The sequence below is a fragment of the Zingiber officinale genome, chromosome 2A, assembly GCF_018446385.1.
Source record: "Zingiber officinale cultivar Zhangliang chromosome 2A, Zo_v1.1, whole genome shotgun sequence".
NCBI lineage: Eukaryota > Viridiplantae > Streptophyta > Magnoliopsida > Zingiberales > Zingiberaceae > Zingiber > Zingiber officinale.
In genome coordinates, this window is record NC_055988.1 from 134,315,768 (window position 1) to 134,340,642 (window position 24,875).

Sequence of the window (24,875 nt, forward strand, 5' to 3'; positions counted from 1 at the left end):
TATACAATTTCAAATTTTATTTGTAACAAATAAGTTTTATACCGAATGTGGCTCTAATTTATATAAATCTAAAATCGATTTTAATTCTATTTAAACAAAATTTATCATTAATTTATATAAATTTAAAACAGATTATTTTCTATCTCAATTTTCATTAAATTTTAAATAAATTTTGTGACAATTTATATGAATTCAATTCTATCTATAATTTATATTTATTTTTTCAATAAAAATTTATTTATAATTTCATGTCAAATTCATTTCAAATTCTGTCTCAAATATTTTTTTTCTTCTAAATATTATATTTTATTAAAATGAAACGTAATTAGTAATTTTGTAACAAATCCATCTCTAATTTATCTAAACCTAAAATAGATTTTAATTTCATATCAAAAATCTATTCCAAAGCCATGTTTTCTCGTAGCGATAGCAGCCACTGCATTCACATGTACAAACATCTCATAATTAAATTTGAAAGAAACAATGATTAATTTCTCCCAAAAAACAGAGGATTGAGTTCCCCACGCTCATTTGAAAGAAGGAATGAGGTCTCAAGGAGAGAGTATCAAGGGGGCAAACATTAACAGTTCAAACATACATCCACACTGAGAAAAAAAGAATCTAAAATATAATGCAGCTGGCTAAAAATGTTGGGAAAAGAACTGCAGTAGGCTACTAGTACAGGATGATAGTTTTGCTTCACAAGCTTTCCACCTAAAATGGTGCAAATTCTCAGGGAGCAGACGTCATGTAACCCAGCGTGCTGATGCAGCTGCTTCAGAAATAAAGCATAGTTAAAGATCCCCAGTAGATGATGCAGTGCTCATTCCTTGCATAAACAAATCCAAACACCAAGCAAGGTATATACAAAAAATACAATGAAAGCCATCTGTAGACACGTTGGAAGGTTTCATACCAAAACATTGTAGTCGTCACCAAAACCTCCAAGGGTCCTTAAATGGGGGAACATAATTTTCCGTAGGAGGGAGGAGACGAAAAGATTCTACCGTCTTTTGAAGTACAGGGCCCAACTGCAGAAAAAACCCAACCGTTCAGAATGTTACGGATTTGAAAGAATTTTAGTTCTGAAACTGGAATCATATGATCCTGAAATCAGGGAGATAATAAAACCAATGGGATAGTGAAAATCAACAATATGTGAGTTTGAACATAGAGTAACAATAGTGAATCCTAATCAAACAGAACGAGTTTGATAAATTCTAATGAACTATAAAATTTGGAGGGTGAGATAAGAAGTTGGAATCGTCCATGGAAAACTTGAAATATTTAAAAATGGTGAGGGCAACACAAAGTTTTAATGTAGAAATTAAAAAATAAATTAAAATATTTACGGACATAATATTAAGAAAAAATGAAAATTTGAGGGTGAAATTAAAATCAAAAGAGTAAAATTAAAAATTAAAATATATGGGATTAGTAAAACTTTAGTGGTAAAGTTAAAATTAAAAAAAAAAAAAAACTAGTGCAAAGTGTGATGTGAGAGAAATCTATAAATTTAGTGTAGTTTTTAAAGGGTGAAATAAATATTAAAAAATATTTAAGCGGGTGCATTGTAATTTTTATGCATGATATGGAGGATAAAATCTCACATTTTGATCAAGGAGTATATTGTAATTTTATAGGGTAAAATTGTGTTACAAAATGAGGGATAACTGATCTTTTAAAAGTTTAGGATTGAAACAAAAATAAAAAAATTTTGATTGGTAAAGTGAAATTTAAGTGTCAACTTTTGGGGGCACATTGAGAGATTCAAAAATGATGATGGTCAAGTGAAATTTCAATTTCAAATTTAAAATAATAAAAAATTAAGGGCAATAACTAAATTTGTAAAATGGTACAACGTGAAATTTTGAAGGTGAAATTGAAATTTAAAGTACAATTATATATTATAAATTTATTAAGTTTAGTGAAATTTCATGGTGAAATTAAAATTATATATCTCTTAAGGAATTTATGAAACTATTAGTGAAATGATTTAGGGTAAAATATAAAAATATATTTGTAGTTACATTAGTTGACTACCTATATCCATCACTCAGATTGGTCAAAACTGACCAATCTCAAAGCTTAGCTGACTCATAGTTGCATTAATCAATTGAACCAAAAAATGACAAAAGCATAGTGCTAATGGTTACATTAGTGTGTTGGCGCAATCGAGATCTCGGGTCAAGATTGACTAAACTCGAGTTAGGTTTCGATGTTTAATCAATATGTTTGATGGTTGAGCAAGACGTAAATAGATCAAGGACTAGATACTTGATAGTGAAAAAATTCAAGTGAGTCACAATTGACTTGAAACTTGCTACTTGAAAGTCCAATAAGGAGTTGGCAAAAGCGAAATTCACGTGGATCACGATTGACTCAAAACTTGCTAGTTGAAAGTCCGACAAGGAGTTGGCAAAAGTGAAACTCACAGTTGATCGGACACTTGACAATTGGAAGTCCAATAGGGAGTTGGCAAGAGTGAAGTTCAAATAGGTCACTATTATCCGAGCACTTGGTAGTTAAGGCTAATAGAGAGTTAGCAAGGGTAAAGTCTAAGTGAATCATGATTGACTGAATACTTAATAATGAGAGAAGTCCTAACAAGTCATGAAGAATTGGATGTTAGGCATGTGAGTGAAGTCCTAATAGGTCATGGAGGATAAGATGTTATGTATGTGAGTGAAGTCCTAATAGGTTATAAAGGACCGGATGTTAGGCATGGGAGAGAAGTCCTAATAGGTCATCGGATGTTGAGCACAATAAGTTATGAAGAATTGGATGTTAGACATGTGAGTTGAAGTCCTAATGGGTCATAAAGGATTGGATGTCAGGCATAATAAGGGAAGTCCAAGCAGTCAAGATGGTTCGAATATTTTGCAATGGTGAAGTCCCGATAGGTCAAGGTTAATTGGATGCTAGGAAGTAAAAGTCTTGGTAGGTTAGAATCAACCGAATACTAGACAAGGTAAGAGTTTAGCTTTGGTAAGGCTGAAACAAAGGTATGAGTCGGTTGATATAGCATTACCAGGCGATTGATGAGAGTCACGAATTATTTATAGTATGAGCAATCGACTATTTGATGGTAACAGTCGACACAGAAAGCTTTCCAATCGATTAAGACAGTCGATTGATTATCAATCAATCGACTGATGCTTTGATAGATGGAGTCGTTAAACTAATAGAGTAGAGTAATGTTTGAATTGTAGCATAATAGTCGATTGCAAAGGAGCAAGCAGTCAACTAATAGATGAATTCCAATCATGACAACAACCTTGAAAGAGGATTTTCATGGATATTTCAATAGTCGATTCTTCGAAGGTTGGTGACCTTTAGGAAGCAACCTAAAGTAACCACAACACGATCAAAGCAAAATTCTTTTGTGCAAACTTGTTTATTTCAATTGCATTTGATATCCTTTATATATTTATGTTCGACTTGTATTGTTTGTGATCCTGTCTGAAATCTACGAGATGACACGTTAGCTCCGATGAACGATACTCCTTGCTGAAGATGATCTAGAAGAAGTCCTCCGCGATCCTACGCACAGTGAGACAAATCAATAAAGCGTTAGTGACCTAAGATCGGGGTGGGGATCCCTGGCTAGACCCTCCGACGCTCAAGTCAATTTCTCTCTCAAATGTGGAAGAAGAAGAAGAAGAAGAAGAAGAAGATGAAGAACAATAACTAAAATACTTTGAAACAGAGTTTAAATGCTAGAACTTGCGTACCTTGCCAACGTAGAGGATTCCCCTTTTTATACTACCTCACACGACCTCCGTAGTCGTGAGGTGATCCTCGATTTGTTAGAGTTTGTTACAAGATGAAGTCATCTTCTATGCTTCGTGCAATAATCCTTTAAGGAATCTTTTTTTATAACCCAGATGTACCTTTTTTGTCGTTTGTGAGATATCACTATAACTGAAGAAGCTTCTAGAAGATGTTTCCCGCTAAATTTGATAAGCTGTCATATTTATGTGCTTCTATAGAGAATGTTTCGGCCAGTTGTTTAAGCTAGCCGCATATGTAATAAGAATGCCCTCTGTCAAATGTCTCGGTCGGTCATTCAAGTCGGCCGTATATATATATATATATATATATATATATATATATATATATATATATATATATATATATATATATATATATATATCATCGGTTAAGCATGTCACGGTCGGTCGTTCAAGCCGACCGCATTTATAAGAATACCTTGGTCGATCGTTCAAGCCGACCGTATATATAACAGGAATGCCTCGGTCGATCGTACAAGTCGGCCATATATATATAACAGGAATACCTTGGTCGGTCGTTCACCATATATATAATTAGAACACCTTCTGCTGAGTAGGCCCTTACACTCAGTCGGTCTTCACCCGGTTGAGTGTACATAAACGCCTTGATGCTTGCTCGACCTTCATTTGGCCGGTATCATGCTAAAAGCGATATAAGGCTAAGTATCTCTGCGCTCGATCGGGCTTTGCCCGGCCGAGCGTATACGAGCACATGGGTGCTCGCTCGGCCTTTGATCGGCAGTAACGTGCTGAGAACCATATATAAGGCTAAGTGTCTTTACACTCGATCGGACTTTGTTCAGCCGAGCGTATATGAGCACATGGGTGCTCGCTCGGCCTTTGATCGACCTGTAACGTGTTGAGAACCATATATAAGGTTAAGTGTTTTTACGCTTGATCGGGCTTTGCTCGGCCCAGTGTATACGAGCACATGGGTGTTCGCTCGGCCTTCAATCGGCCAGTAACGTGCTGAGAACCATATATAAGGCTAAGTGCCTTTACGCTCGATCGGGCTTTGCCCAGCTGAGTGTATACGAGCACATGGGTGCTCACTCGGCCTTCGATCGGCTGGTAATGTGCTGAGAACCATATATAAGACTAAGTGGCTTTACGCTCGATCGAGCTTTGCCCGACCGAGCGTATATGAGCACATGGGTGCTCACTCGGTCTTCACTCGACCGACTATATGCTTCTCTTATCTTTCTCGACCTTGTCCCCTCCTTCATTCGCCAGGCCGACCTATCATAACCCATATCAATTTGTAAGAACAGATTCATAAGAGGTTTCTTTACCTCTGGAAAATCTCCAACAAAAAGAAAGAAGAGTGATGCTACTTAGAGGTTTCTCTACCTCTAGGCTGTAAAGTAGGAATAAGGGGCTCCGAATCATATAAAATTGAGGTATTCTTGAGTTTGTTATTAGGATGTGTTTTTATTTCCACTGCATATTAACCTTTTGTAGACAAGCATGATGTGTGTAATTCATGCATAGTTTTTAGTATTGTTTTGCATACCTTTAGTTTCATCACATGAACATATCTTGCATACTTTCATTCTCTTTTTGTTGCTTTTACTCTTTTCATTCAAAGATTTGCTCTTTGTGCTTTTAATTGACAGGATGTGAAACCAAAGCTTAATTAGAGCTAAAACACCTTGGAATGCAAACTTACAGCAAAGAACACACTCTAGTTGTGTCCCATGACACGAGCGTGTTCCTCTAGCCAAAACCAGACGTGAAATGGAGCAACCATGACAATTCCAGAGCCTGTCACGCCATGGTCGTGCCCCCAGGCACGACCGTGTCAATCTCTATCGCAAACAGGCCTTTCCAAATCCTATCAAATCTATGATCTTCATTCCCGAGCCAGACACGGTTTGGCGGTGCCAGCTAACACGGTTGTAGTAGGCCCTGTCTCCAACTGCTTTGGCACAACACGAATTGGCAGTGGCTCGAGGGCGGCACCTCGCTACTTTAGGAATTCATAATAGATTTGGACGCGTTTGGAAGGTTATAGAAGCCTCTAAGAGGCTCTTGAACCAGGGAGGAGGTGTTTCCTCGTGAATGGGAACCCTAGGAGAGTTGTTTCCAAGGAGCCTTAAAGTTTCCGTCCACCATAGAGCTTGGAGTTCTTTCAAAGACGCTAGCAACCATCACGACTAAGCTTCCTCTTCTCTTCTCTTTGCTTTGAGTTGTAGAATGTCTTCCCTCTTGTCTTCCGGTTGTAACTTCATTTCCATGAAGTAGTACTTTAAATTCTAAGATTAGGGAGTAGCCCAAATGTATTGTCGACGTTCGTTTTATTATCTTTCTTTGCTACATGATATGTTTATTCCATGGTCTGACTTTATTGCACATACATGACTAACAATACATCTTCATATTTCATGGGAGCGGAAAAGGACCGAAAGGTGAACCCAACTCTCCGACTCATAAAAATCGAGACATGAGGGGTTGTTTACGAAATTAATTTAAAACCTCACAAGGGTAGCATTAACTATCACAAAGCTTAATGGGTTTACCCTGATTCGGTATCATGAAGTAGGGGATAACACCTACGTGCAGTATCATAATAGGGGCCTCCCTGAGAAAGCAATCGCTTTAGTAAGGTTACCCTGAAAGTAGACATCACGTTTGGGTAGACACACTGATATAATTCCAAAAGTCTATACCGGTCACCTCAGGATAGACTACCTACATGTGTATAAACATTGAGGCAAGAGAGTGAATAGTATTTAGTGTGCAAACAATCTTCGTAGCAAAACCGAAATCCTAAGATTACTCTTAAGACCAATTTTCTCATACGACTTCTCGAATTTTCTTGATTTGTTTTCTTTCTCTTTCAACTCTTGTGTTTTCGATCATTTAGATAACCTGCTTCACGATTCTGAGTAGTATTTGATTTGTCCATGTAGGATGAATAATCTTTTATTACTTGACGACAGTCATACATTGCGGTTTTTACCCATCAAAGCACGTGATCAATGAACAAGAAATGTGAATCGCTATTCACCCCACCCCAACGCTGTCAATGGACATGACACATGAACTATCTAATTTCCATCTGTCAACCGGTTAAACCTTAAAACTTAATTCACATTTGTGGTTGCATTAATTGATTGATGTCCATCGTTGACTACACCCAAAACCACATATCTTGAGTCTTTATTATTGTTGAGTCAATTGTTTGGAAATCATAAGTTAACTAGCCTAAAACCACAAATTGAGTCAATAGGATTTTAGGTTTTCCGATTGTCTACTAAAGCTCAATCATTCAAATGATCGAGTTTTGCCTATGTTTAAGTTCTACACGCCCTTAAGCATACAATTCACTCAAGACTCTCAAAGCTCACCAAAGCTTATAATTTGCCAAAAGGCATTCGTGCATTCGAAACTTCCATGTCTCAAGTCTCATCATCTCTGGGTCTTTGTTGCCTAGCATTCAGTCCGCTAGGCCTTCATCGTTGTCAAGAATATGCTCCTCGACCTTCCTAAACTTCCTTGCCTAGCATAAGACATCCGATTTCCCTAACCTGGACTTCATCTATATTAAGAATATGATCCTCAACCTTTCTGGAATACCTCACCTAACATCCAATCTCATGACCTACTAGCACTAAGTATTAGGTCATTGTCGACCTACTTAGATTTTCATGATTACACTAGCATACCTGTCAAGTTTCTTCCATTTGCATCCTTGACACACCATGTAAGATCAAAAATAATACCTAAGTTAAAACTTGGTCCAAATATTGAAACCACATACCCCCTTCCTTTTGATATTTGACAACTCATTTAAGTTAAGTCAAATAAGAGCAAATATACATCCACAAGTAAGAAACATGTACGCGGAAAAAAATAATATAAGAAGTAATGCAACATCAAATAAGTATAACTTAAACCTATCTTCTTCCCCTTGTCATCCATCAAAAATAGTTATAACCTCAAGGATCAAAGATACCTGTGACTTCCCCTCAAGAGCGGCAGTATCCTATGTGGGAAAAATTACTTTTAAAAAAAAAAATTCTTAGGGGTTGTCAGTAAAAATTGATTTTGGTAAGCGCCAACCATGTATCAAGAGGGCGGTATTACAGTGAATTGTTCTGTTAGTCCTTTATCATGGGCGATAGGGTGGCAAAATACAAAGATAGTCTAATGGGCAATTAACTAAGACCTACAAATCAATAAAGGCATATTCTAATCGTGTTTTACCTGGCTAATTTGATGATTCATACAAACTGTATAAAGTGAACAACCACAAGCTGTATGGAATGTACCATGCACATCATCAAATAAGGAGGATCACACACAAGTGATAACAATAATAAGAAAACACAAGCTAGTATTACGAAAAAAAACATGCATCATAAACATCAAAATGTTCATACACATGGAAGTGCAAATAAAGTGTATTCTAATGGACAATTAGCCAAGACCTACAAATCAATGAAGGCATATCCTAAACGATTTTAACCTCACTAATTTGATATGACTCAAACAAAGTGTATAAAGTGAAAACACACAAGTTGTATGAAATTTACCATGCACACCATCAAGTAAGAAGGATCACACATAAGTGATCACAATTGTAAGAAAGCACAAGCTACTAGTACGAAAAAGGAAACATGCATCCATAAACATAAAAATGTTCATACATATAAAAGTGCAAATAATCATCACTGAAGAGAATGAATATCAAATACAAGCATATATGACATCTAACCAAAGTGCAACTAAAAGCCGGAGGATGTTGGCCAATATGTCACTCCCTCATCATCTCACACATCTCGAGTTGCCAATGTTGGAAGACGTTGAACTGGGAGCTGAGCACAGTAAGTCGAGTGTCAATCGTTCTATATTCCCGCTCAAGCTCAACTAGGTGAGTGTCAACTACCTCCTCAAAGTCAACCATATGAGCAAATCCAATGTTCATATTCTCCTCCATAGGAGATGCTCATGGATCAGGCTGATGGCAATCTAGATATATCATGGTCATCATCAACTCTCGCCTATTCTGCAGCATGGTGACCTTCCTTCTATCCTTTGATAATGTTGGTCAAGGAGAGTTGATAATAATATTCAGATACTACTTTGACATTTCCCCTAGATACATTAATGCCCCCAAGAATACTAGGTATGTAGTTATGATGTGGCAAAATAACACGCAAATCTTCCCCCAAGTGGGATTAATAAAATAAGTGATGTAATGGAAGAGTAGAAGAGTTATGTCTATATCCGTGCATTGTTTTTAGAGAGTACATCATTGAATAAATTAGGTCTACACTTGTGATTTAATTTGTGTATCTAAGTGTGGGGCTTAAGTATATTTACATGTAGTATTTGATGATTCAAGGTTTAAATTAGATCGGAGAAGGTTAGTATGGAACACACGAGGTATTGTAGGACAAGGACAAAACAAAGGGATCGCAAGACAATAAATCAAAGATCCTTGTGTTGAGAGGCAAAAGATGTGAATGAGCATAAAGGATGACACGGAAAGGGAGCTAAGAGGCTTCGTGCATTCAAGGAACAAGGACTTTGGTAGAAGAGTATGAAGAACAAGCAAGTGGAACGAGAAGGATGGCACATAAAAAAAGTTGGAGGATCTGGTATATCCAAGGGGCGAGAATTCTAGCGGCAAACTATTGAAGATGGCAAACGGTAGTTGTTGTGAGTTGAGAGGTAAGTGAACTTGTAATTGGGCAAGAGTAGAACTTTAATTACCAATCCACTAAGGGTAGCAAACTAACCTATTAGATAAATCAGAATTAAATTATCATTCGTCTAAGAGTCAATCGACTAGAAACTAACTGTAAGTTTATCTTAAGTGGTATAGTTGACTATCCGCTTATAACTAGTTGACTGCAACTTCAGAATCAAAATGGTCAATACTAGAAAAAACGATGAAGGCAATCCACTTATGAGCAATGTTTAGTCAACTAACGACCTTGGATGAAGTGTTCATCTCAAGATTCAATCTGATGTCGGGAGAAATGATTAAACTAGTCAACTGTTGATGGACAAGTGATCCACTTATGGTCTTGGATGAAATTGTAGTCGCAAGAACAATCACAAGCAGAGAAGCGATCAATCGACTAATCTATTTTATTGTTCTTTTGTTGAGGAGCTTTCTTACAAAGCTCTAATTCCTTGTCATACTACTCTAAGATATAATTGACAATTCTGTAAGAGATTTCTCCATCTTCGATATTTTACTGAAGATGAGAAAGTAAAAGAATTCCGGGAGTGATCTTCCAAAAGATCATAGATCATGGACTAGGAGCCTAGGTGTTGTTGAACCATGTTAAACCACCTAACCACGTTAAACCAATTGTACCATTGCATACAACATGTGCTTATTTTCTGTATATATTTTCCACTATTAATGTTTTTATGAACTTGCTAAGATTGTAGTAGGATAAAAATAAATTTTATTTGCGGCACCATATTCACCCTCCCCTTTAGCAATCCAACATAGCGCCATCACTTTTAGCCTCTTGCATGATCAACAGAAGATATCAAGTGATTCTTTCTATCTTCCATGTTGATCACGAGCATGCGAGAAAATCATGGCCGACCACGCAAATTGTAGTAAAATAGAGAGAAAAATTTTCTTATCTTCATTCACAAAAATATACATTGTTTAGATATAAGTATGTCAATCAAAGAAATAAGGAAAACTACTCTAATAAAGCATATAATCGGGTTACAAATTAATCCCTACAAATTAGGGATTATAATTCATCCAATCCCATGAAATCAGTGATAAGATCTTTCCAAATATATATCCAAATCTCAACACTCTCCCTCAAGCGGGTGAATGAATATCTTCCATTCCAAGCTTGTTAATCATACGTTGGAAAGATATACCCAATTGTCCTTTTGTAAAAATATCTGCCAACTGGTCTTTGGTTGAGATAAATGGCGTGAATTAGCCTGTTATCTAGCTTCTCCTTTATGAAGTGTATGTTCACTTCAATGTATTTCGTTCGACCATGTTGCACGAGGTTATGTGCAAAGCTAATTGTTGAATTGTTATCGCAATATAATCTCATAGGACCATCCCACTTTACTCTTAAGTCTTCCAAAACTATTTTTAACCACAACAATTTACATATTCCTAGTGCCATTGATCTGAATTCGAATTCACTTGATCTTGCCACTACACTTTGTTTGTTACTGCTCCATGTTACAAGATTGCCCCTAAGAAATGTATAATAACCCGAGGTTGATCTTCTGTCAACTAGAGAACCAACATAATCAACATCTGTATAGGATTCTAGTGTTATGTTTCTTGCTTTCTTAAGCAAAATTCCTCTTGTTGAATTCTATGAACAACTTTGAGGTGCATCGCTCTTGGAATGTGCAAAAACTGGCTGGTCACACTGACAACAAAAGCTATGTCAGGTCTTGTGTATGACAAATATATCAATCTTCCTACAAGTCTTTGATAGGAATTCTTATCAACTACTATACCTTCAGGGGCATCAGATAATCCATGGTTAGTTTCAATTGGTGTACCAATTGGCTTACACCCTAGCATTTCAGTTCCATTCAACAAATCTAAAACATATTTATGTTGTGATATAAAATTTCCTTGCTTTGAATGAGCCACTTCAATTTCTAAGAAATATTGCAATCTGTCAAGCTCCTTAATATCAAATTATTTTTCTAAGCACGGGCTTAATCTTTGCATTCCTTCAGCATCATTCCCTATTACTACAATATCGTCCACATAAACTAGTAATGTGGTTACTTGCCCTGAATTTGAATGTCGCACAAATAGTGTATGATCCCCTTGGAATTGCTTGTAACACAATGCGATCATTGCTTTTGTAAATCTTCCAAACCAAGCCATGGGGTCTGCTTGAGTTCACAATGCCTTGTTTAATTTGCAAAGCATCCCAATTTCTGATTTAACTCCCGGAGGAATTTCCATATAAATTTGCTCCTCGAGATCACCATGCAAAAAACATTTTTTACATCAAAGCAAGTTCCATCCAAAGTTAGCTACCAATGACAAAAGTACTCGGATTGTATTCATCTTTGCAACTGGAGCAAATGTTTTCATGTAATCTATGTCATAGGTTTGGTTATATCCTTTTGCAACCAAACACGCTTTATATCTTAACAATGAACCATCTGACTTGTATTTAATTGTCAACGCTCATTTGCATCCAACCAATTTCTTCCCTTTCGGCATCTTAACCAATTCCCAAGTTTTATTTTTCTCCAAGCCTTCCATATTCACTTTCATGGCATTTTCCCACTTCTTGTTCCCTAATGCTTCAGTTAAGTTTTTTGGAATGGGAATAGAATGTAAATTAGTAAGGGAGGCTCGAAGATTCTGGGATAAGTTCTGGTAAGACAAGAATGAATGCAAAGGATGTTTGGTGCATGTTCTAACTCCCTTTCTTAGTGATGTAGGTATATCCCAATCATTTGGCTCTGTGGTGTCATGGTTTGATTCCTTAGGGGTTGGAGCTGCTTCTTTATTTGAGTCCAAAATAATCTTGGAGTTTGAACATGATGGTTAGGTGGTTGAACTATAGCTTGAAAGGTGATGATTGAACATCCTTAGTGAAAGTGTTGAGCTTTGGCCTTCTAGCATAAAATTTTAGTGGAGGTGTAGTGGTGTCTTGAATTCCTTGTTCCTTGATCATTTCATGTGAGCTAGATTAATGGGTAGGATTTAAATCAGCGATAGTAGATGATGGTTCCATAGTGGTACAACTAGATTGACTTGGAAACTCGAGAAAAAACTGATCTTTTGCTCTATCTTTACTTAAATTCTCCCCCCGAAGATAGGAATTAGGAAAATAGGATGCTGCTTCAAAGGTAACATCAACCGATACAAAAAAAAAAGTTGGGGGATGGAAACATTTGTACCCCTTTTGAATGGAAGAATTGCCGATGAATACACATTGAAGAGCTCTTGGGTCATGTTTTCCCCTATTATGAGGATGAATATGGACAAAGGCAATACTACCAAAGATCAAAGGGATCAGATTGTTTGAAATTGTGAAGTTAGGAAAGAATTTCCAAAGGACTTTTAAGCTCAAGGATCTTTGTTGGGAGTTGATTTATGAGATAGGTTGATGTAAAAAGATGGTCATTTTATGAGCATTTTTATGAAATGAGGATGCTATTGTGATAGCAAGAAGATGGTCATTCTTCCATTCAGCTATCTCATTTTATTGAGGGGTGTAAACACCCGAGGATTCATTAATGATTCCTTGTTTTTGAAAGAAAGGAGTGAGTGTTTGATTGAAGTACTCCCTAGCATTATCTGAATGAATTCTTTTGATTCCAACATTAAATTGAGTTTTGACAATGTGATAGAAATTCTGAAAGATAATGCTTACATCATATTTATTTTTCATTAGGTATATCAGGTCACTCGAGTACAATCATCAATGAAAGAAACAAGTCATCTTGCCCCAGAAATGTTACGTACTGTAGAGGGTCCCCAAATGTCACTGTCAATAAGTGAAAAAGAAACAAATGCCTTTGTATTACCTATTGGAAAAGAAGAGTATTTGTGTTTAACAAGCTCGCAATCAATACAATGAAAATTCTTAAAGAAAAGACTTGTTAACCAAGGACGGGAACATAAACCTAAGAACATGAATTGATGGATGACCTAAAAGACAATGATAAAGTCAAACTTTATCTTTATTGAAAATGGTGGACAAACAAGAAAAGGAAAGGAACTCGCAACTCTATTACTTCCACTGTGTTCTTCAAATGGTAAAGACCTTCACTTTCACTAGCATGTCTAATCTTCCCCTTCGTGCCTAGTTCCTGAAATATACAATGAGATGGGTAGAGGATCACAGTACAATTAGAATCTCTAGTGAGCCTTTTGATAGAGACTAAATTGGTAAGGAGTATGGGAACAAGAAGAACATATTTTTGAGAGATTACCATTTATATAAACATCACCCTGACCTGCAACAGTGACAGTGAATCCATTGGTTACTATGATCTTCTTTTGGCTAGAGCATAGGGTATAGGTAATGAAAATTTTAGAAGAATAGGTCATATAGTTCGTGGCACCCGAATTAATCACCCATGTGCTTAAATTTGAAGCATTAGGATAACAAGGCAGAAGAAATACCTGAAAACCCAACAAACATGTACCTGCTATAGATGGTGCTTCACGTGCCCCTAAGAAATTCTTAAACTTAATATCTTCTTTGCTTAACCCAGAATTTGAGTTTTCTTCCCTGCTTGGATGGCTATTAGCAGTATGTGCTTATCCTCATTCTTTTTTAATTTTGCTGGAGAAATTTCTATTCATGTTTGGAGGTCTCCCATTTAATTTCCAACAAGTCTTCCATGACCTAATTTTCTACAATAATTGCACCAAAGAGATTCCCTTGATTGCTTGAAAAAACAACTTTGAAAATTCTGCTGGCTTATTGACTTCTTCAAGAGACTATAAAGTGATACATTTTGTCACAAGGGCTGACCCATTAGAGGTCTGATCTTCAAGCATAACACTCCTACCTTCTTCAGTGTGGATGATGGAGATGGTCTCATTTAGAGATGGTAAGTCCTCTTTTCCCAAGATCTGTATCCTTAGTGTATCAAATTCAACATTAAGGCCAACAAGAAAATCATAAATGTGTTTCTTTTCAAGAATGACCGCATTAGTCCCACACATTTCGATACACTAATAGTGATTTAATTCTTGCCATAAGCCTTACAAGAGGTTAGAGTACTCAATGATTGTACACTCTTCCTTGTTTCGTGGCTAAGGTTTTGGTCAATCTCATATATTTGGTCTGCGTCATGAACTTTGGAATATGTTTGCTTGATGGTATCCCAAATTTCCTTGGCTGTCCCAAGGAACATGCATGTGTCACTTATTCCTAGAATCATTGAATTCCACAACCACGACATCACTAATGAATTTGTTTCATCCCACACAGCAAACTTGGGATCTTTTGAATCAGGTCTTGTGCATATTTCCTTCAAGGTTATGCGAACAAGTTGTGACCACTTCAAATAATTCTTTCCATTCAATCAATATGCAGCTTGAATGTTATGTAAATCACCTGAAATGAGGGTTGGTTGATCTGTTGAGTGCATATCCCAAATATTTTCAATTGTTTCCGACATGATTGATTAACCGGAATCTCAAAGAAAAGTGAAGAAATAATTGGACAATCCCAAGATCAATTCGATTGCTATGATACCATGTGGTAAAATAGAGATAAAGCTTTTCTTATCTTCATTCATAGAATATACACTGTTTATATACAAGTATGTCAACCAAAGAAATAAGGAAAACTACTTTAATCAAGCATATAATCTGGTTACAAATTAATCCCTGCAGATTAGGGATCACAATCCATCCAATCCCATGAAATCAGTGATAAGATCTTTCCAAATATATATCCAAATCATAACACATCTTGTGTAGTATGACCGATACATTAATGCCGATAAGATCTCATCGTCGACACTATAACAGAATAGTAAAAATCCCCATATCCAATGGCATAGGTCAGTATCGAAAACACTAACATTATATCAAAGAGGTAGAGTTATATGACTAGAGCTTTGGCCTCGACCTTTGAAAGAGTTTCATGATTACTTATAATATGAAGCTTTGGCTCGCTTTTTGAAAGAGTTACATGACTACTCATGTTAAATTAAACAAAAATTAAATGGTTCTACTATAGAGTTTCAGCTCAACACTCTCTAAAAGTTATTGCATTATTACTTATATTAAATTAATGAATTAATAAATGCAACACTTATACTATAAAGCTTTGGCTCCTCATTCTCAAGGAGTTGCATGACTAATTATGTTGAAGTAAGAAAATGTAGAGCTTCAGCTCCAAGCTGAAGAAGTTGCGTGACTACTTATTAAATTAAGCAAAAAATGAATTACTTATATAATAGATCATTAGCTCCGTGCTCAAAAAGGGCCTTTGCGTATTTTTAAGTTTTGATCATTTTACATAAGATGTCCTTCTCAGGTGGATTGCGGATTGTTCACCACTTAGTTTTTATAAGGTGCATCTCTAGGACACACACACACACACATACACGATGCATCTCATTCACCATATATATTGATATATGCTTATGATGCACTTTGTTCTAAATGAATTGAGTCATTCATCCTTATATGTGATGCACCATTTACTAGGTAAATTATAGCTATCTTCCCTTATATTCTGCAAAGGAGAAATCAGTCACCCCCCCAACAGAGTAAATCATGTACCAAGCAAGCCCCCATGTGAGAGGGCATGCCCATGGTTTGGTTGCCGGGAGTCGACCCTTGCTTAATTCTGCAAATCTACCACATGGTTACCGGCTCGGCTATCTTCCCTTATATAATATTATATAAGTTGGTTCTTGAGTAATTAAATTAAGAATACATGTAGAATGTAGAATGCGAAAATATGAGAAATGATGAAACCCATGGAGCGTAAATTTAAGAGAAATATGTGATAAGAGATTAATGAGGTTAGGTATTAAAATGTTGACCTTGATTATTTAGTACTCATTGGATTCTATTATTAATATATTATTTTACATCGTGCACTTCTTTCTTATATCCACTGTATTTTTATGATCACGTTTAAGAGTTTTTTACCTTTAAGTTATTTGTTGAAATTTATGCCAAATAAATATCCATCCATTCACATAGACCTAACAAGGGAGTTCATGATTTAACATTGTTTGATTCATTGGAACAAGTTGATAAATTTAGTAAAAAGTTAGGAACATGAATATTATTTTGAAAAGTAAGCAAACAGACTTGCAGGCAGTAAATAATTTTATAGATTTCTATAGTAGAATTGATAGGATTGAGAACATACATTTTCCCACTGTTTGCTAAGCGTTGATGCATTTAAAGAGTACAAATATCCTGCAAAAGGTAGCACAGGATTCAAAATTAGATCATTTAAGGCATTGAAATATCAGCCAAACCTACAATTTTTTGTTATCGCTAAAAGAAGTAAACATGATGAAGCAAATTATAACAAATAGAATGGATAAAATAGAAATTCTAGGCATGTAAAGATATCAATAAGCAATAATTATTTTACTGCATCCTTTGAAATAGACAATAGAGAAACATAAAAGTAAGCAGAAACAAGGACGAAAAACACAAACCAAATCAATATACCATCTCGTTCGGCTGTTGAAGCCACATTGTGTCTAAATAGATTTGGCTCTGGTGCCTGAGAAAAAGGGATTAATCAAAATATGCACATAAATGCTTCCAATTAACCAATCAAATTTTCATAAATCGTGAAATGAGGAATGCTTAGTTTCCAAAAATAAGTGGTCTGGAAATATCAGGCGTACATACAGATTTTGTTGGTGATTTTCGAACAAGGTACTCATAATACCAGTAAGGTTGCTCATTGACCTGCATAAAATAAAAATCTGAGTTGGCATCACTATTTTCTTGGAAAAACGAAGAGCTTTTAAATAAATATAAAAAGGGAGAAATTTTCTCAAATGTTAACTTTGCTTACTATCACTGAATGTGAATCAAGAACAGAACTCTCAGCCATGCGCTGCCCAGTTGTTATACGCTGCAGATGAATAGAATAAGGATTAGTATACCCGTTGGATTAGAATAAGGATCATATCAAGATTAAAATTTTATCAGAACTTCTACAGGGCAGAATAAAACTCTATTTCACGAAAAAATAGAAAGATAAACAACTGTGAATGTGTCTACAAGAAATCTCACTTTTAAGTTTCAACTAACTAAGCAAATCAACTTCTCAAGAAACAAGTAATTTGTTTTAGAAATAATTTGAATTTTAAGTTGTTTCAAGTTGGCTGGTATCAGTCATGTTTATGGTGATTTATTAGTTTTGACACTCAATCAATAATAATTATTATATTTCCTTAAATGTTTAAATTTATTTCCTTAACAAGTAATTTATTTTATGTGCAAACCTCGCCGTCAGACCACAATAACTGCTGAGTTTTTTAAAATTATTTTTTAACTATTAATTATTATTTTATTTTTTAACAGTTAATTCTTTCCCCTCTTAATTCTTTCTCCTTCCTCTCCACATTTTTTGTATTCCTTTTCTTAAACACATGGAAAAAAAATTCCTTTTTATTTTTTTTCTTATTCCTTTCCTCCTTGAATATATGGGAAAATATTAAAATAAATTAAATTCAATTTAATTTAAACCTACTTCCTAATCATTATGCCTACACTTTAATTAATCCTAATTTGATTTTTACTCAATCCAAAATTTTAAAATACTAATTTAACCTAATAGTAAGTATTTTGATGTGGACGCCGAGGTGGATGCCTTTGTTGAACATCGCTATAGTTGGAAGCAAATTAATTACTACCTAATTAGCTATTAGAAATAAATTAACTATTGCTTAATTAGTAGAAAATAAATAATGATCTAATTTAACTACTGCTACAGTAGAAAACAAATAATGGCCTAATTAGCTTTTCTATTTTTGATTCCTTATTTTCCTTTATGATTGGTCTTTCCTAATCTTGTCATGTTTGACTCTTTATATAAGGAATGTTATTATTAATAAAGGGAAAGAAAAATTGAGTAATTGGGACTCTGTCTAAAACGAGTCTTCCCCTTTGAGTGATTTGGACTCTGTCTAGGACGAGTCTTTTCCTCCTCCCTTTCCCCCTTACGTGTTGCATGACCAAGTACGGATCCGGATCTCGACCTGTGACTCGATTCTATATTCGGGATCATATCATATTTATAGTAATCAAATATTATAATAATATTTTTTAATTAATATATTTTATATTTAAAAAATACCAAAACTGTATTGGTACGACACGATACTAAAATCGTATTTTGTTCTAGTCATAAACTGAAACTATGGTTCAAAATTTTAAACCATATTGTATGCCTTAAATGAATAGGTTCTAGTATACTTGGTGCATTAGAATAAGCATCATACCACCAAGGCTTAAATTTTTATCATAACTTATCCAGAATAAAACTTTATGCTTCATACAACTAAAAAGAGAGAGAAAGATAAAAAAATTTGTGAATGTACCTACAAAGGAATCTCGCTTTCAAGCATGCTTTGACATCTCGTATCGTGTCAACATCGAAAAGGTCGAAACATATTATTTCGGTAAATTACCAAAACTTGACACAGTATTAAGATTCAAAATCTCAAGTCGTGTCGTACTTTCAGTCTTTGACGGGAAAGATATTATTTCAGGATTGTGTCAATGCTCCGATGGCATGGTGTTGATGACAAATTAGAGGTTGAAGGAGGAAGAAGATGAAGCAAAAGGAGGCATTATTTGTCCAGAGTGGTATTGAATTTAAGTAATTTAACAGAATAATATGTTTCGACTATTTCTCTCAACATGGTACGAGATTTAAAACCATGTTTGGCACAGACAATGTCTCCTTCCTTTGTAACCCATTATCAGCACCATACAAGAAACATCATCATGATACCGATACAATATCGTTCCAATTAAAGTCAGCATGGCTCAAGATTTTGAATGTTGCTTTCAAATTGCAACTAAGCTAGTTGACTTATGCAGAGGTAGTTTGTTTAATCTAGAAGTGTACAAGCAAAAAAAATAGTGATTCTAGATCAAAAGTAAAATCATAACTTCAGATTTAAAAGTTGAAATATATAATTATACACAACCTTATTAGTATACATTTCTACAAAGTTGAATACGACACTTCCATTTAGCTTCTTTAAGATGTAATTACTAATTAAGAAAAAGGTATTAATTACCAGTGAAGACTTGTCAGCAAGAACAGAATTGGCCACATCTTTGGCGTTCCATGAGCTCGTATCATTTGAAGTTAAGAAACGTGAATTTGGAGGTCCAATCTGCAAAAGACAGATTAATTTCAATAGATAATAATGCTGGATCCTCAGGGAGCTCTAGAAGTCAAACATGGGCATCGAACCTACATTCTAGAACTACTAGGAAAGGAAACTAATAACTCCACAAATTTAGTATATCTAAATAATGTTCAGTGGAGAAATAGTTGATCAATTTACTGATACGGAAATGACAAGATTGTTGATCATGTCAACACGCTCAGACACAATGCGTTGTCGTGCATCAGCTGTATAACAAGTAATTAGTTATTGAATGGACATTTATTATAGTTACAAGGAAAATTGAGAAGATAAGATTCACACAAGTTTAATAAAAATTTTGAAAAAAGTTTAATAACCCAAACATTATATAATAATACTCACGTGATAGAGGTGCAGCCGAAGAATAGCGTTCGGGTTTTCTGGATTCTACCCTTCAAAATGATTCAAAATTCATTTATAAAAAAATGTAATACTTTTAATTCTAATGAAAAATGAAAGTTATTAAGAAATTGTTCATCTTTTTGGTTTCACTATATACTCTAAAATTGATTAAAGTATAAGAATACCAATTTCTGAATAAAAAGCATAGAAATATGTTCAAATCCAGCTAGTTATAGAAAAAAAATGAAAGGGAAAGGAAAGCACAGTAATTTACAAGTATTCGATTGGAAAGAAATAACAAAAAAAAACTTACAACAATCTAGCAACTGAAAAGAATATTTGTTATATAAGTTACAGATAAAGATAACGGAGGCATCAAATTTCATTTCTTGTTTTGTTAAGATGTTTTGAACAACTAAAGGACAAGCATGCTAACGCATATAGATATACAATGGAAACATCAAAATCATAATCAAAGTTAACCAAGAACAATAGCCTTCCTTTTTTGATAACCAATTCAATAGTCTTAAACTGAGCAACATGATAATCAATTCACAAGATAACCATTTCCATTAAAAAAAAAAAACCAATCCTGATATTTAAACTTGATCAAGTTTTGTCCTTTATCATCTCCACCATCAATTGAGACAACCCACTCTTAAGATGTACTAGTCTGATAGATGCACAGCTGGGACATGATTATACTAAACCAAATACATTTCAACCTACAATATTCTATGTCTCTGCTCTCAAATGCCTGAGACTGTAATCGCATAATTGTCAATTGTTGAATATGCAACCCTCTCATCCTTTCGTTAAATTTGAAAATCATTGACTTCACAATGTACTTCAAGGGAATATGAATGGGCATTAGTATCAAGGCTGCTTGGGTCAAAAAATCTCAGTATCCATTCAATCAAATAAGTAAAACATTAAAATTAAAAAAGAGAGTTCAATCAATGTGTTTAATAAATGAGAAAAATATTGATAATATATTGCTATTCAGTATTTAACAATGGTATTTTATAAACAAAAATTGAATCATGTTTTTTCATTTTAAAATCATCAATTACATCTATAGATGAATATTCTGCTAAAATATTATGAACAAATACTATTACATTTCTTACATATGAGAATTACAATATTGTATAATTTATTAACCATAATATTGTTGCAATGATGCTAAATAGAATAGTAATATCAATTGATAACTAACATATATTATCATATTATTATCAATGGATAATATATATTTGTCAATATTTTATATTTGATTAAAAAACACACTCATTATATTTATTTTATTATAAATAGATATCAAACAATATTTTATTATTATTTATTTTTAAATATACTGATATTTTTAATACTATTTGATTTATAATTAGTAAATAATTCTAGTTACCAATTAGTAGTACTATTAAATAAGAGCAAATATGAACACAATTAGTATTAACTAAAATATCAACATCTTAAAGATCAATATTAATACATATTGGCATTATTAACTTCCACCTCCTGTACTCAATCTTGTTTTCACCCTAATCACTGATCCTCCATCTCTGGTGTTGTGCATTTACAAACACTTCAATAATCTTCCACTATACAATGCCTAGCAACAATGTTCTTCCTCTCCTTGCCAAATCTTTGCAGATTGAGTCAATTTTTTTTCTACTGTTAATTCAATTTAAGAGGGAATAGACCCTCTCCGATGACTTTGATGAATCCCATATGCCATTCAGGTTGCTTGGACAGAATCAGATTGATCTTTGCTGATTTCAATCCAAATGAACCAATCCGAACCAAGATCAACTCATCCTTAAAACTATGCTTCACAAATCTCACCACCTTTTCCCAAACCACACAAAACCTTGAAACAAATTGGATTCAATTGTTCTCTAAGAAGAAATCTATTGGGACCAACAAACAAAACTAAGTAGGTCTAAGGTTAGAGAGCTTATATCTTTCCACATTGCATTGAACCACCTTTGTTGTAATCATGCACTCTTCCTTCTATCAACAGTCAACTGGAGTACCATCACTGATCCATACCCAAAGCAAAGCATTTCAAAATCAATTATTATCCATCATTCAATCACTTACAACCCCAAGATTTGACTAAACCTAGACTGCCTTTTCCCCTCTTCTAAATACACAGCCAACTTCAACCTGTTGCTAATGACTCCTATACTCTTAATGGCCTCTTCTTTTTTTTAAATTTTACTAAAGTTTCAAACAAGGTTTAAATTATCATTCAATTAAATAACAAAGTTTTGGCCTCTAGTTGGAATGCTATGCTTTCAGTACCCTATTGTGTTGATACTCAGCACACTTCAACATGTGTTGAGATCATCTTGAGAGTTGTAATCTCTAAGCCTCTTCGATTTATCTTGTTCACATCCAAATATAAGCTAATGGCAATTAAAACTCAATTGAATTAAAATTCTAAAGCAACAAGCTACAGCCTATAACTAGCATCCTCGATTATGACTTGTCAATACTAAAATAAATTTGTTTCTCCACATGCTCAAAAAATATATCATAGTTAACCACTAGACTTAGATTTGATCTGCACAGCTGGAACTAGAAAAGGAACAAGTACAGTATGTGGATTTAAGTCAATTTCTCAATGTCACTTCTCTACGTTGCTGTTAATGCTCAGATTAATGCTTCTCCATTTTTCCTTTCTTATGTTCTTATAGTGTTTCATCTCCTCCCAATGACCAACAAACCGAATTGAAGGATACATCCTAGAAAGACATTCTTCCTTTCTGGACTGATTCTGGATGATATCAACCAAGACACCCTATCTTAGTCTCTATCACCAAACCTATGATTAGCATGGGTGGCACAATCATTTATCTATGCCAGCATAGCATCAACATTAGTTGGAAACTAGAACGATATATTTCGACTATGTCATGCTAACTGACACTTGATGGCTGCACACTTAACCATTCCATCCATCGGTTTTAATGTAAATGGGGTTTACCCTCCTATTATTGATTACTATGGAGATTCTTAACTAAGACTTAGCTCCTTGACCACAAGGCTCACTTGCATAGTAGAACAACATCTCCATTAGAATTCAAGTTATATAAGCAGGTGACTAAATTGTCCACAGAATCAATCCTATCCATTTATGAAAACTTATTTGGATTACACTAAATATAAAAATAAAAATATGTTTTACAATGTCCATGGCCATGATCTGATGATTTATCCATTACCTTTGGGCACACTTCTAGGAATATGCCATGAAACAACTATAATCACCATTATTGAAATTGATTGTCATAGAGAAAATTATCCTTCTTTCCTTTCTCTTTGAGAAAAGGGAAAAAGTTGAGGAACTTCGTTTTACAAATGTAACTCCTTTTGTAGGGGATATTGTAGATGCAAAAGACATCCCAATGGACACAAGTGTTGGTGTAATCAGCCCCAACCCAAGTCTAATCCTAATAGGTGAAGTTTTGTGCTTTAATGTTTGAACAATAAATTTGGTGCAAATCATATTGTGGGCAATATCATTGAGGTGACATTAAATATGTCGAGTAAGTCATGACTATACTTGACATTGGACGAAGTCTAAATGGATCGAGGTGAATCAAACATTTGGCAGTATTGAGTCCAACAAGTGTTGGCATTAGAGAAGACCAATAGGCGTTGGCATTGGAAGACCAACACGTGTTGGCATTGGAGAAGGCCATCAAAGAGTTGGCATAGGAGAAGGCCATCAAAGAGTTGACAAGATGAAAGTCTAACACTAGTTAGCAATCCAGAAATTCAACAATAGTTGGCAATGGAGAAGTTCAATAGTAGTTGGCAATAGAAAAGTCCAACAATAGTTGGCAACAAAGAAGGAAGTTGGCATTGGAAGTCTAAGCACATTAAAGAGGCCTAGATGCTCGGCAAACATACAAGTCGAGATAAGGTGAACCGAATAATTGACCGTGAAGAAAGTCTGTCAAGGTCAAGATTGCTAGGATGTTTGGCAACTGATGAAGTCCTTTGCCTCTAGGCAAGTGAAAGTTTTGCTTGTAAAGGTTAACTTGAGACCGGATAAGTGGAAGTTCTGAAAGGTCAAGGTCATCCAAATATTAAGCAATGGATAAACCCTGGGATAAGTGGTATATGAGTACGGGTATCAAAAATGGACCCGACCTGCTGACCAAACATGAGTCGACCCGAAAAATATCGGGGTTAGGGTTGGGTTTTTGAGTTCGGGTTGATTCTAGTTGGGGGGTTTTGGATTGGTTTAGGTTCAGGTTGGATTCAGGTTGACCTGAATTTAAGATTTAGGAGTCTTTTAGGGTTAAATCAAATTTTATTTTGAAAATTAAGATGTTTCATCTACATAAATAGCAAAATGTTAGTATAACAATGATGAAATATTGAGATAAACGTGAAAAATTATAGGGAAATAACAAAAAAAAAATCGGGTCTAGCGGGGTTATTAGGTTTGGTGGGGTTATCTAGGTTCGGTTTCAGATTCGGGTTTAGGATTTCCCTGATGAGTTCGGGTTTGGGTTGGAATTTTTTTATAATATTCTTGCTTCGACCTGGTCCACCCGAATTGATACCCCTATATATAAGCATTGGAAATACTTGTAAGTCAAAGTCAACTTATATTAGGTAGACAAGGAAATGTTAGAGACATAGAGTGTCTTGGCACGATGATGATTCAGCCTTAGAGTGGTTGGATATGAGCATTAGTTGATTGGTACAGAAATTCAAATGATTGATAGTTGAATCGATTAGCTAGACAACTCAGGCTAGTTTTCCATAGAACATAATGTTTTTTATTCAAGAGTCAGTTGACTAGGTACTAGACTAATGGTAGAGGTAGAAAGCAAG

General features: G+C 34.8%; 1 protein-coding gene across 6 annotated transcripts in view; it reads right to left on the reverse strand.

Annotated features, from left to right (window-relative positions):
• Positions 1-465: 465 nt before the first annotated feature.
• LOC122042375 (psbP domain-containing protein 5, chloroplastic-like) overlaps positions 466-24,875 on the reverse strand; it is a 37,157-nt gene continuing 12,747 nt past the window's right edge. Inside the window, exons 4-12 of one of the 6 annotated variants that reach the window (XR_006129208.1) lie at positions 20,016-20,065; positions 19,812-19,879; positions 19,539-19,637; positions 17,300-17,359; positions 17,131-17,190; positions 16,932-16,999; positions 16,634-16,683; positions 917-1,031; positions 466-772 (exon numbers count right to left, since the gene is read on the reverse strand). Coding sequence is in view for 3 of the 6 variants with exons in the window: in XM_042602466.1 (XP_042458400.1) it covers positions 933-1,031; positions 16,634-16,683; positions 16,945-16,999; positions 17,131-17,190; positions 17,300-17,359; positions 19,539-19,637; positions 19,812-19,879; positions 20,016-20,065 (541 nt within the window). In the remaining 3 variants the exon portion in view is untranslated. Of the gene's footprint in view, positions 830-916; positions 1,032-16,633; positions 16,684-16,931; positions 17,000-17,126; positions 17,191-17,299; positions 17,360-19,538; positions 19,638-19,811; positions 19,880-20,015; positions 20,066-24,875 lie in introns of those variants that run through there. The other 5 variants (XM_042602466.1, XM_042602467.1, XM_042602468.1 and 2 more) reach the window with 5 other exon arrangements.